Below are 13665 nucleotides of genomic sequence, written 5' to 3' on the forward strand. Positions count from 1 at the left end.
ACCTGCTACAAGTAGAGGAAAATGGGTTGGAAGAGGATTAGGATCCAATAAAAATGTTGATGTTGAAGAACATAAAACAGAACACATTGATGCCGATAATGATGCATTCTTAGATAGTGACGATGAGGATTATAATGTGGATTTAGAGAATGTTTCAGCAAATGATGATGATGAAGCATATGATTATCCCAACAATGATGAAATTAATGAAGACCATAATGATTATGTCGAAAGTGATGATTCAGACTTTTGTTTTAGAGAAATAAATGAAGAAGATGACATTTACTCTTCAAATGAAGATAATGAAGATCATGAAGCCCATAAAAGGAGGAGGAAGAGATTAGATCTGTTTAAGGGTATGTACGATAAGTTGTTTATCAATCCTGGAGATGGAAACATCAAATTTGAAGTTGGTCAAGTATTTGATGATGTTCAATCATTTAGGGAAGCATTACGTGACTATGTTGTCCATGGTGGGTATCTATTGACAAGGAAGAAAAATGATAAGAAAAGAGTGGTTGCTAAGTGTAGTGTAAAGGATTGCCAATGGAGAATTCATACTGCAAGATTACAAGATGGTATTGCATTTATGGTGAAGGTTTTATACGATGATCATAATTGTGTGCTACCGGCAGGTAATGAAAATCCCAATGCACAAAAAATGAAAGTTTTACTAGGGAATGATCCTAATTGCACATATGAGTCAATGGAAGGTACATTAAGAGAAGTTTGGGGTCTTAAACCTCCAAGGTGGAAGTTATATCATGCAAGAAATATGGCTAGAGAGGGTGATGATGGGATACATGCTGAATCCTACAAGCAACTGAACAAATGGGTGTAGGTACAAATATCGAATCCCGGTACATGTATTAAAATAGAGTATCAACGAAGGCACAACTGTTATCTTGCATTTTCATATAGTTTTTAATATATTTTAATTATAGTAATCATACATTTTAAGATAGTTTTTAATATTTTATAATTGTTTTATGTTTAGTTTTGTGTTTTAAGAAATAATGCTTGTTCCATATGTTTTTAGGTATTATTTGAGGCAAAAAGGTAATTATTGAATCATTATTGAAGTAAATAAAGTTTCCCGGTCATAATTTCTTCTAGTTGGTGAATTTGTAGCAGTTCAAGAATGAAGAAACCATGATTCTTTAAACAAGTCTTCATTGTCATAAATTCATCAATAACCATCCAAGGAATGTTATGACTATTTGAAGAGTCTTTTGAATGCTCAAGAAGGAGTTACACTACTTAATGCTCTCTTTAATTCTATTAAAGTTAAAAAGTTGCAAAGAAGAATTCAACTCTCCATTAATCTTCTTTTTAATTACATTAAAGTTAAGAAGTTGCAAAGAACAAAGAATTCAATCCTCCATTAATCTTCTCTTTAATGGCATTAAAGTTGGAAGTTTCAAGGAATGCATGAAGGCATGTGCAACTATAAATACCTACATTTGGAAGCATGAAAGCAGACCTGGAACAAACGTGGAGCAGGCCTCACCACACTCTTTTTATCTCTCTCTTTTAGACTTTTTGTAGTTTTCTTTTTGTTCATTTCCTTTCTATCTTTGTAACCGATTCTAGTTTTATTTCAAAGTTTATTCTCTGTTCATCTTTTCTTCTCTTTATTTTAATTATGTTTTCTAGTTTGTTTTCTATTAAATTTCTTATTTTCTTTCCATCTGCCCTGAACTAACTCCTCCATAGCTAGAGCTATGGCGAATCCTAATCGAAGTATATGATTTACTTGCAATCTAATTTCAAGTTCATAATTTATTAATTAGAGAATTAAACTATGGAGCTTAATTTCCTAGTTAAATATTTGGCCAATATTTAGCTAAATTACAATTAATGATTTTGGTTGACCGACACTAAAATAATTAATGGAACTACATAGTTTAGACCTGTGTCTATGCGGTGCGGTTTTCAGGGTTTAGTTTCACGACATAACTTTGAGGTTATTTCAAAGAACTTAATGCTTCCATTATACTTTTATTCTTGACTGAACCAAAGCTAGGGTAATTGTATGTGAAATATGATTAATCTTGACTGGACCAAAGCTAGGTTAATTATTTTAGGAAATAATCACCGTCTCTAGATTAAAACTTAAGAACTTGGATAGGATTGTTGTGTGGATTATATACATTAGGTTAGGTGAAGCCTTGCTCTAGCACATTTATCATAAGAGTTATAAATATTGTTTTTATTTTCTTTAATTTATTGAGTGCAGTTATTTTTGTTTTTAGTTTAGTAATCATCAAATCCAAAATTTATTGCTTAGATAATAGAAATTCATAAAAATCAATAGCTATAAACACAATCCTCGTGGGAACGATACTCTACTTACTATTTATTACTTGATAACGATAGGGTGCACTTGCCCTTAGTTTTGCACGATACACATTTCGTCCATCAACCTAGATGAACCACCTCAATCAAGCGTATATTTGTATGTTTCGAGGGAATGAAAATAGGATTTCCAGCATGTTGTAGGCCATTTATCGGATTGGATGGCTGCCACTTGAAAGGTCCATTTGGTGGTGTCTTATTGGCAGCTATTTCTATGGATAGGGATAAAGGGATTTTTCCCTTGGCAATTTCAATAGTTGAAGCTGAAAACAATGATAGCTGAGGGTTTTTTTATTGTAGAGCCTCAAGTCGTGCATAGATGGAGGGAGCGAAGATACACTGTATACCTTTATGTCCGATCGACAAAAGGTGGGTCACTATGCATCTGAATACTTTTATGTTGATTTTTCTAAGGCTATTTATGAATGAATTAGTATATGGATAAATTGCAAACTGCTATGAAAAATAAAATTAGTATACAGATTTTCTTATTTTGCTTGATCAACTTTGTTCAAGATTATGAACTAATAATTTTTGTTTGATAATAGGGAATCATTGAAGCTGTGAAATCAATATTCCCATTGACAACTCATAAATAATGTGCTTAACATTTATGGATGAATTTTAAAGCAAAGTTTCCAGGGTCTAGGTTAAGGAAAGCATTTTGGAAAGCTGTGAAGGCAACTAGTGGATTTGAGTTTTGGGTTGTAATGAGATCTATGAAAGACAAACTTGAAGAACATCCATACAATTGGTTAATGGTGTTGCCTCTGTCGCAGTGGGCTAGACATCAATATTGGCCAGAAGCAAAGTCAGAGCATTCGACTAATAATATGACAGAAACATTCAACTCTTGTATTCTAAAGATAAGAGGCTTTCCAATTGTCCCATTACTTGAAGCTTATCGGAAAATATGTATGGTAAGGTTACAGAAGAGACATGGTCTAGGACGTGCAATGAAGGGGAAATTAGTACCTAATGCAAAGGAAACAATTAATAAAGTGATACAAGCTCCAGTTCCTCTAATGTTCCTTTATTTCCACCATTTCTAATGTGCTTCTAGTTCCAGTTCCTTTGTGCCTTGACTCCAACATGATCTGACCTCCAGTTTCACTTGTGGCACTCAAACTTCGAGTAACACACAATCCCAAAAAACTCCCACACTTATTGTCCCTGCAACAATATTATAACCTATTTGGGTTCTTTGCACTCTCAAATATCTTAACTTCACAATGTTTCCCACATGAGCAATTCATATTATAACCATACTGACATTTTGATTTTCAATCTTCAAGCCTCAATCAAATCAATCTCACAGAAACCCTTATTTGACCAATTCCTAAATTTGAAGCTGAAGCAAGATGAATAGTTAAATAAAAATTTAGAGGAATAAGAAGAAGATTATAAATACAAAATAGACATTCAGAATTTACCTTTAATTTCAGAATAAGACGTCTAATGTAGAAGACGAGGGAGGAGAAGCCATTGATTTCAACTCTTCCACTTGAAGCACCACACAAGAAGAAGAAAACGAAGAAAAGTTGCAGCACAACACACAAGAGGAAAAATAAGAAGAGCAGACGCGAGGAAGAAGAAGAACATAAACGTGAAAATGAGGAGGAAGGCTAAAAACGTGAAGAGGGAAATGTTTTGTGAAAGAATTGTGTTTGAGTCTGATATATTAGAAGAGAGTGTAAATTTGGTATTACAATTGTTTTCAGTGTATTAACTAAAAATTTGTTTGACTAACAGATATCTAACGTGGGAGACTAAATCGTTAATGGTGAGAAAGGTTATGGACTTCATAATGTGTTTTTTAAAATAGAGGGATTAAATAGTGCGTTGTGTAAAAAGTTGGGGACCAATAAATTATTTACCCTAATATTAAAGAAGGCTTGATACATCATTTATCATGTGAACTTGTCCAAAAAGGTTGATTGGCTCCCTGAACTTTCAAAGTATCCTGATAGCCCCCTCAACTTGCATAAAAAGTTCAATTAGCCCCCTAAACTTACGTAAAATATAATCAATTGATCATTCGGTTGCAAAAAAAGTAAGTTAAACGTGGAAGATGTATTCCACGCATCTTAAAATGTTATTACATAATTCAAAAATAGATTAAAAAGGAAGTTATTACTTGCTCAACTATACAACTTGTTTTCTCTAATATTAGAATCGCATACACCGATCTTGGTCGTTTTACTTTTTTAAGATGCGTGCAATATATCTTCCGCATTTAACTTACTTTTTTTGCAACTGAGTGATCAATTGATTATATTTTCTGCAAGTTCATGGAGCTAATTAAATATTTTATACAAGTGGAGAAGGCTATCAAGACATTTTGAAAGTTTAGAGAACCAATCAAGTTTTTTGGACAAGTTCAGGATGCAAATGAAGTATTAGCCATTTTGGATTCTAATTTTTTAAACTATTTATATATTTTTTTTGGTAGGCAAAAGAAAGAAAAAAACAAAAAAAGAAAAAAAACTTTAACCCGGGATTAGCCTGGGAAAGCTAACCCCAACTTGATCAGCAGAAAGTAACAAATAGAGGAAGTCCGGAGGGGACGAGAAGCTAGAGACACCAAGCATCCTCTCCTGGCTCTCAGCCGCAAGGCGGTCAGCAACCATGTTTTGCTCTCTGAAGACATGCCCAAAACTGATGGAGTCGAAGGAGGAACATAACCTTTTGATCCCTTTTAGCAAATTTTGGTTACCTAAACAAATGGTCTTATTTTCAGAAATAGATCTAACTGCCTCAAGGTTGTCCGATTCCACAAGCAACTTTTTTAGACCCAGGTTCTTAGCGAGCCTAAGCCCAGAGAATATTCCCCAAAGCTCAGCAGCGAAGGAAGAGCCAACTCCTAGGTTCCGAGCGAAGCAAGACACCCAAGCACCTCCAACGTCTCTCAAGACTCCACCATCCGCGATCCTACCGTCCGCAAGACAGGAACCATCCGTATTTAAATTCATAGTCCCTTCCCCAGGTTTGCTCCAACCCAAAAGCTGAACCACCTTCCTCTGGCAAGAAAAAGGTAAACCCTCCTCTTTAAAGCTTTCAATAATGGAGTTAATTTTTTTAGAAAAATAGGCCCGTAAATTAGGAAAGGAAACTGCTCCCTCTCCAAAAATATCCGCATTCTTCCACTTCCACAGCTGGTGACAAACAACAGCGAAGAGAATAGCACCATGCTCAAGCTCATGTAATAACAAACCTTTAACACCATCAGTGAACCAATCCTGACCAGGATAGGCTAAGAATTTAGGCAGCAGAAAGCTCGGAAGAACTTCCCTCCATACCTTATTGATCTTCTTACAGTCTCTAAGAGTATGGCAGATAGTTTCAGCCTGACCTTTGCATCTACTACAAGTATCAGCCTCCACTAAATGTCGTCTTTTCCTTTCCACGTTTGAGAGCAACCTGTCTTTAGCCCAAAGCCACATGAAACTCCTAATGCGATAGGGAACCTTCAAGGCCCAAATGCTCTTCCAAGCAGCTGAATGAGGATAGTCAGAGTTAATATAGAAAGCCTCAAAAGCAGATTTACAAGAAAAGGCCCTGTTATTTGTAAGGGACCAACAATAACTATCCCTATCATCCTCCTCACTACTCACCTTAACTCCCCTGATCTTCAGGAGCGACTCCAGATTAAGGTAAGCCTCAAAATTTGACTAAATCCACTCTCCCTCTGAGTCCACCACATCAGCAATACTCTAGTGACGGATCTCCATCGGCGGAGGAGAAATACACTCCTCTAATAAAGACTTTCCCCCCAGCCAGGTGTTGTTCCAAAAGCTAATAGATCTGCCATTACCCACTGACCAACCAATCCCAGAGCAGAACTCAGAAAAAACTTCATTAACCCCTTTCCATAGGAAGGAACAATAAGGAACTCTATCTTTCGGCCCCCCAAAGACCTTATCTTTTCTGTACTTACCACATAACAATCGAACCCAAAGAGCCGATGGGGACTGCCACATTCTCCACAGAAGCTTCATCAACAGAACTTTGTTATTATGTCTGGCTTGTCTAATTCCTAAACCTCCCCTATCTTTAGGTTGGCAGACATCCTTCCAAGGAACCAGATGAATTTTATTTCCTTCTTCCGAGTTCCCCCATAGGAAACGGCGATTGATTTTATCAAGGCCATTAAGAGCAGGTTCTGGCAGCTTATAGGCTTGTATTAAATGATTTGGAGCTGCACAGTTCACTGATTGGATTAAAGAGAGCCGGCCTGCCAGAGAAAGGGAGTTAGCTTTCAAATTTGCACACTTCTTATTAGTTTTATCAAAGATCTCTTTAAAAGAAGCCTTTGAAACCCTATCACTATGGAGAGGAACTCCAAGGTAGTTACCAAAAGCCTTGGTAAGAGGGATTCCAGAAATCTCACTCAAATTCTTACAGACCCTTAGATCCATGTTTTTAGAGCACAACATCCTAGACTTCTGAATGTTAAGTTTTTTACCAGAAGTAGCACAAAAGTTAGTAAGGATATCCATTATCAAACCAATTTGCTCCTCACTTCCATCCACAAAGATCATCACATCATCAGCAAAGAACAAATGAGTGATCGAAGGGCAGAATTTATTAATAGAAACCGGGTGAAGCCTCCCAAAGCTGACATCATCTTGGATAAGATGAGTAAGTCTCTCCATGGCAATGACAAATAAGAACAGGCTCATAGGATCCCCTTGACGGATGCCCCTGGAAGGAGAAAACTCCTCAGACATATCCCCATTAATCAAAACTTGAAAGACAGGAGAAGAAATGTAAGCCTCAATTAACTTCCTCCACCTATCCGGAATCCCAGCTTTCTCCAAGCTATCCAGAAGAAAACCCCAGTTAATCCGATCATAAGCTTTTTCCAAATCCAACTTAAGAGCCACAATACCTCGCTTCCCCTTCTTGACCTTCATTGAATGAACCATCTCCTATGCGACAACAATATTGTCCATCATCTGTCTCCCTGGGACAAAGCTTCCTTGATTCTGACTGATAATCTCAGGGAGAATACACCGAAGTCTATTAGCCACGATTTTGGTGACCACTTTATAAATCACATTACAAAGACTAATAGGTCTCATCTGTAAGAAAGAGGATGGCTTCTCCACTTTGGGGATCAAGACCAGAAGAGTTTTATTCACCTGCCTAATATCCTCAGAGCCTTCAAAAACCCCTTTAATAAAATTGTAAACCCCCTCCTTAACAGTCTCCCAGTGCTTATGATAAAAGCCGGCCGGAAGCCCATCAACCCTAGGAGTTTTAGAGGCACCAATGCTAAACACTGCCTAGCCAATCTCTTTCAGATCAATAGGGTGAAAGGCTTCAATAACCTTATCCTCACCAAGCGTTGGAAACGAAGAAACAGTTAGAGCACAAGCTAAGTCCACCGGGTCGTCTTTGAATAACTCTTTATAGAAATTGAGGGCTAAAAGACGGATCTCCTCATCCTCATAAACCCAGTTACCATTCGGATCCTTAATAGCATCAATCTGATTCTTCTGCCTTCTTATAACCGTAGAAAGATGGAAGTACCTTGTATTACGATCTCCTTCCTTAATCCAGGTTTTCCTCGATTTCTGAAACCAAAGTAACTCCTCTTGCTTTAGGACCGCTTCCAACTCATTCTGGAGGGATCTCAGGAGACAACTTAGACTATGATCAAAGCTGATTTCCAAGCAACGTTGAATACCTTCCATCCTTCTCAGAATTTTCTGTTTCCTTCTTAAGATATGGCCAAAAACGTTCTTGTTCCAACTAACCACTTTACTTCTAAAACCTTCTGCAGCTTGTAAGACATTTGAATGAGGTTCCCAATTATCGTGCACAAAGTTTTTAAAATCCAGGTGAGATTCCCACGCCACCAGATATCTAAAGGGTCTCTCCCCTCTCGGACGAGGAGCTCTCACCAACCTGACCAGGATAGGGCAATGATCCGAATGACGGAAATGGAGATTTAACACGGCCGCATCCGGATAACTGCTCTGAGCCACAATGTTGGCATAGACTTTATCCAGACGAACAAAGGTACTATTACGCTTCCAAGTGAACTTATGGCCAGCAGCACCAAGGTCAGAGAGGCCACACAAATCCATATCCTTCTTATGATTAAGACACCCATTGATGTAGTGATTCCCTCCTCCTCTTTGATCACTCATAACTGCAACTAGTATTCAATTGGAAGACCCGGGAATCTTACTCAAGTCAGAATTCTATTCACCGAACAATCATGCGGATTAAAATTAGGGACCCAAGACCTTAAGGCAAGAACATGATTAGAGATAATATAAGGGCCCCCATTCACCACGTACGTCATTATAGTCTTCAGCCTGGGTAAAATTAATAACATAATAATCATTCTCTAAGTCAGTGATACTGACTTTCCCTTTTTTAGCCAACTGTGCCTGGATTCTTTGGGCAAAATAGTTAAAACTAATTCTTTTTTCAAGCACCGTCACTATTAGAGACAACTTCCATCTGGCCCGGAGGTTACGTTTATCAGCCAAAGAAAGCCTAATTACAGGACATAAGGGATCCTCCTGCTCCCAATCTTCTACATCTGAGTCAGAAAAGTCCTCCTCCAAATCACCATCCATCAGATTTTCATTTAAAACTGGCTCCTCCTCGACAACTCCCATCACCGTATCTCTCCACGAAATATTTCCCAAACGTTGATCCACATTTTTCTTAGTTATCCCATTTCCCTCAGACCTAGAAACCATATTTGAATCAATGGGGGCCTTGATAGCCACCTCAGCCACATCGGCATGAATTTTCCCATCTACAACAACCTCCGTAACCATCTCCGAAGAGCCCGTCCTTAGGCAGCCCAACCTCTGGCCAAAACACACACCCCCCTTCCTAACTTCTAAGTCCACCGTTGAATCTGCCCTAGTGCCCCATTCCCCAATGTTGCGCACAGCAATGGCACCGCCCACCCCCAAAACCCGACCATCCACCCCTCCATGGCCGCCCAAGTCACCAACCATCCTATCACCCTGCCTCGCCTCCCCCTCATCACCTGAAGCCGCTCCACCTATCTCGCCCAACCCAATCCCCGCCCCTCCCTTATCACCCACCTCTTTATCCCCTTCCGCCCCCAAACCAACGTTGCCTCCTACTCCCCTGGCCAGATCCGGTCTTCCCTTCCCAACCCGCCTCCGATCGCCGCCCCCTCCCTTTCCCTAGAACGCTCCCTCACCCAGCCGACTCTCTCGCCTCCTTCGCTTTCTCTTGCTCTCTCTCGCGTCATTCTCTTTCCTGCTATTTTTAAACAGCCTTTATCCCTTAATAATTTCATTTAAAATATTTATATTAAAGTTTGCTATTTTTTTCTATGTATAAAAAAGAAAATTAAATAGAAATACTGCCGCTGCCTTCCCCTCCCCCTGTTATATATACCTTTTCCTTTTTACAAACCCTATTATATAATATATAGCTTCTTCCTTCCATATCTCTCATTTATTCTGTACTGAAAAAGAATACAAAAGAAAACTTGAGAATGGCGGAATGTTTACCAGCAGAAGTAGTGGAATCGATATTGTGGAGGCTGCCTGTTGAGTCCATAATCAAATGCAGGTGCGTCTGTAAATCATGGTATTCTCTCATCTCAACTGCTAATTTCATTTCAAATCATCTTCGCAATAACAATAACACCCAAACTGTTCTGCATCAAAGGAAGATTTATGATAAAAGTGAAGGTTGCTTATTGTTTTTTGACAATCAAAATTACTTCCGCGCCATGTTACTCCATCTTCCTCACCCCGCTAGATTGATTAGAATCGTGGAATCTTGCAATGGTTTAATCTGCTTCTCTATTGGTCGAAATTATGTTAATGATAATGACATTGTTAAGTTCGTCGTCTGTAACCCTTCAATTGCACATTTTCTGACAATTTCTCTGCCCCAATACATGGTTTGTCCAGTAGCTTATAATTGGTGTATTTTTGGCTTCGGATTTGATGAAAGGAGCCGGGATTACAAAATCTTAGTTATTAGAACTCATGGTTTGGTTGGTAATGGTATTATTTACTCACTTAATTCGAATTCTTGGAGCGCTATCACTTCTCCTATCCCCACCAAATATAGGGCTACGCACGACAATTCAGTTTTTGTGAATGGGGGGTTTCATTGGTCTGCTGTCGAGCGTGATTATAACTTGATTATGGTGTTTGATGTGAATGGTGAGACTTTTGGCCAGATTTCATTGCCTGAATGTTTGGCAAATTCTGAACCGCATAATCTCACTGTTAAGGAATTTGGGGAATCATCAATTGCTGTTATTCAACAAACTTTTATGCATGATAATGATACTGATATATGGGTGATGAAAGAATATGGTTGTGTGGAATCATGGATGAAGTTAGCAAGTATAGGTAAAAGTTGGATAAGCGATGCAAGAGTGTTGGGGTTTAGAAATAAGAATGAAGTGCTTATTAGTTTATTAGTAAGTGGACACATTGCTTCACAAAATATTAACAGTAAAGTGGTTAAGAATATGATGGATGTGGATACGTGTCCATTTACATTGAGTTTGCATAAATATGTGCCTAGCCTTGTTCTACTGGATAAACAAAACTATGTTGATGTTCTTGTTGCTGCTGCTCCAACTCCAACTCGTAGAAAGCAGATTACTAAAATTATCATGTAGCAACCATATCAGTGAAGTTGTTCTCTTGTGCTCCTTCTAGTTAGGCTTGGTTTGTGGCATTAGTATGGTCATAGTCGTTGTTGCCTAAAGCAATGTTCACATACTCCTACTGATCTTTGTCCTGATCATATGTTTAGTTGTCTGTTTTTAACTTTGTTGGATCAGCTTTTAGTTTCTGGAGTTCACTATCTTGAAGCTCAAAATTTTAGACAAATTGAGGAGATTAATCGAAGAGCATAAGTAGAAACTGCCTCTTCCGATTCATGCTCTTGTTGGAACTGTATGCAGGAAGTCAGGTTGAGCAAATCAAAGCACATTGCTGCTTTCACCAACAATTCTCATCTGCAACTCCAGCAAATGTAAGTTGCAGAATATTGGAATGTGATTGCAATATGCCTTTGTTTCAGGCTTCTTGGCCACTGTGTCATTTTTTTCTTTACGTATCTTTGCTATTGTTAATTTGTACCTAGTTGGTGGGTTTGGTATATAGATTAGGGATTCATTTGTTGATTTGAGGACAATGAGGATTCAATTGATTTTGGATGTTTAAGGGGACAATGGGGGCTTTATGCTTTTAAATAGTCATGGTCATTTTTGGATTAATCGCATCCAAAAACTTGCATGTTATAATTATCAAGTCAATTTTAATTTGATGCAGAATGTATTTAATGAAATGCTAAACAGCAGTATTTGTGTAGTTATGTAAGTCGTCAATAACTAACGTTGTGACAAGGTTAGGCCCAAACATGTTAATTTGTGCATAAAGTTTGCTGTGAACTTCCATTTCATTTGATGCGAAAGCCCACTCAAAGTCGAAGCACTTCAAGCCCGGTGTGATGGGTAGAATTTTATAGGAAAGTTAGGGACTTCCAACCAATGTTATAAAATTCAGATTGGACAAATTGGTTTGATCGGTCGAATCGGGAATTGGTTAGGAGTCCGGTTTGAGGCGGTCTGTAAACAAATTGGACTGGTTTGGGGTTGAATCGAGAACTAGAGATTGAACCGGGAACAAATGCTACTCCAAGTTTTTGGTTATTTGTATATTTTTATTATTATTAAATTAGAAACCAAAAATAAATAACAAAATAATGCTAATAATTTGCATTTTAAAATAATTTTGGCCGGTCTAAGGGATTTCATTTTGATGAGGCATTCGTGTCGCCCACGTTGTGGGTGTACGCCCATAACTCGGTGGTGTTTCGATTGCATCCCACTTGCACGTGAGAAAGCTTTTTCCTTGGTAATTGGTTAAAATTTTGTAAGAGTCCTTTACTTATAAACTAGTAAAAACTCTCATTTCTTTCCTACATGGGATGTGCAAGCTTAATTTCCTTTTATCGTCTTCCAAACCATTTCAAGTGGTTCACATTGAGCATCAATTTTTCATTCATTACTTGTCCATTTTGAGTTTATAATACACCGTTAAAAAGATCTAATAGCATAGAATATGTTGACATATTTCAAATTATTCTAAACTTTATTTATTTGTTATATATTTAAGGGCTAATTACAAATCTAGCCCAACTAAGAGGGATCGTTTACATATCTAACACATTTTGCTCCCATCTTACCAAATTAGACACTTTCAACCACTTTGGATAAAATTACTCTTAGTTCTATTCAATCATCGATCTACTTCTGATTCTTCTTCCACTTCTTCTTCTTCTTCTTCGTTTCAACTTTTCTTCGGTTCATCTTCTTCAATTTCTGATACCAATCATTAGCGATTTTGAGATTATTGACGTATTATGTGCAATTTCCCGTAGAATTTGTATGTTTTTAGCTTATACGCTTGCTTTTCTCGTTGGTCTTGCCTCTTTCTTCACCTGTAATGGTATCGTTTCAATTTCCTCCATTTTCCACAATTTTTCTCAATTTTCCTCCATTGTTGTCGCATTTGTGATGAAATTTATCGCATTTCGTCACAAATGCGACAACAGTTGCCGCATTTCGTCGCAGATGCGACAACTCTTGTCACATTTGTGACGAAATGCGACAACTCTTATCGCATTTGTCGCATTTCGTCACAAACGCGACAGCAATGGAGGAAAATTAAGAAAAATTGTGGAAAATAGAGGAAATTGAAACGATCACATTACAGATGAAGAAAGAGGTAAGACCAACGAGAAAAGCAAGCGTATAAGCTAAAAACATACCATTTCTACGGGAAATTGAACATAATACGTCAATAATCTCAAAATTCGATAATGATTGGTATCAGAAATTGAAGAAGATGAACCGAAAAAGAAGAAGAACCAGAACGAGAAGAAGAAGAAGAAGAAGAAGAAGAAGAAAAAAGAAAAAGCGGAAGGAGAAGAAGAAGTAGATCGATGATTGAATATAACTAAGGGTAATTTTGTCCAAAATGGTTGAAAGTGTCTAATTTGGTAAGGTGGAAGCAAAGTGAGTTAGATATGTAAAAAGCCCCTCTTAATTGGGCTAGATTTGTAATTAGCCCTATATTTAAACCTCAAGTTAACCAAAAGAAAACCGAAACCGAAATCTGTTTATGATTTATTCTAGATATATATAATTTAAATTAATTTTATATATTTCATATATAAATATTTATTTGTTACGTCATTCGGTCCGGCCAATCCGAATCATCTGATTCGACTAAGTGATTTATAACCTCTCTATAAATCTGATATAAT

General features: G+C 37.6%; 1 protein-coding gene across 1 annotated transcript; it reads left to right on the forward strand.

The window, feature by feature from the left end:
- The first annotated feature begins 9749 nt into the window (after positions 1–9749).
- On the forward strand, positions 9750–11810 carry LOC136219358 (F-box/kelch-repeat protein At3g23880-like). Its single transcript, XM_066006741.1, has one exon. The coding sequence runs from the start codon at positions 9860–9862 to the stop codon at positions 11006–11008; it is 1149 nt and encodes a 382-aa protein (XP_065862813.1). The 5' UTR covers positions 9750–9859; the 3' UTR covers positions 11009–11810.
- Positions 11811–13665: the final 1855 nt, after the last annotated feature.

Source organism: Euphorbia lathyris, chromosome 2 (genome assembly GCF_963576675.1).
Source record: "Euphorbia lathyris chromosome 2, ddEupLath1.1, whole genome shotgun sequence".
Lineage (NCBI taxonomy): Eukaryota > Viridiplantae > Streptophyta > Magnoliopsida > Malpighiales > Euphorbiaceae > Euphorbia > Euphorbia lathyris.

Coding starts and splice junctions, on each gene's coding strand:
- LOC136219358 (XM_066006741.1), top strand. CDS start 9,860: ATGGCGGAATGTTTACCAGCAGAAGTAGTGGAATCGATATTGTGGAGG.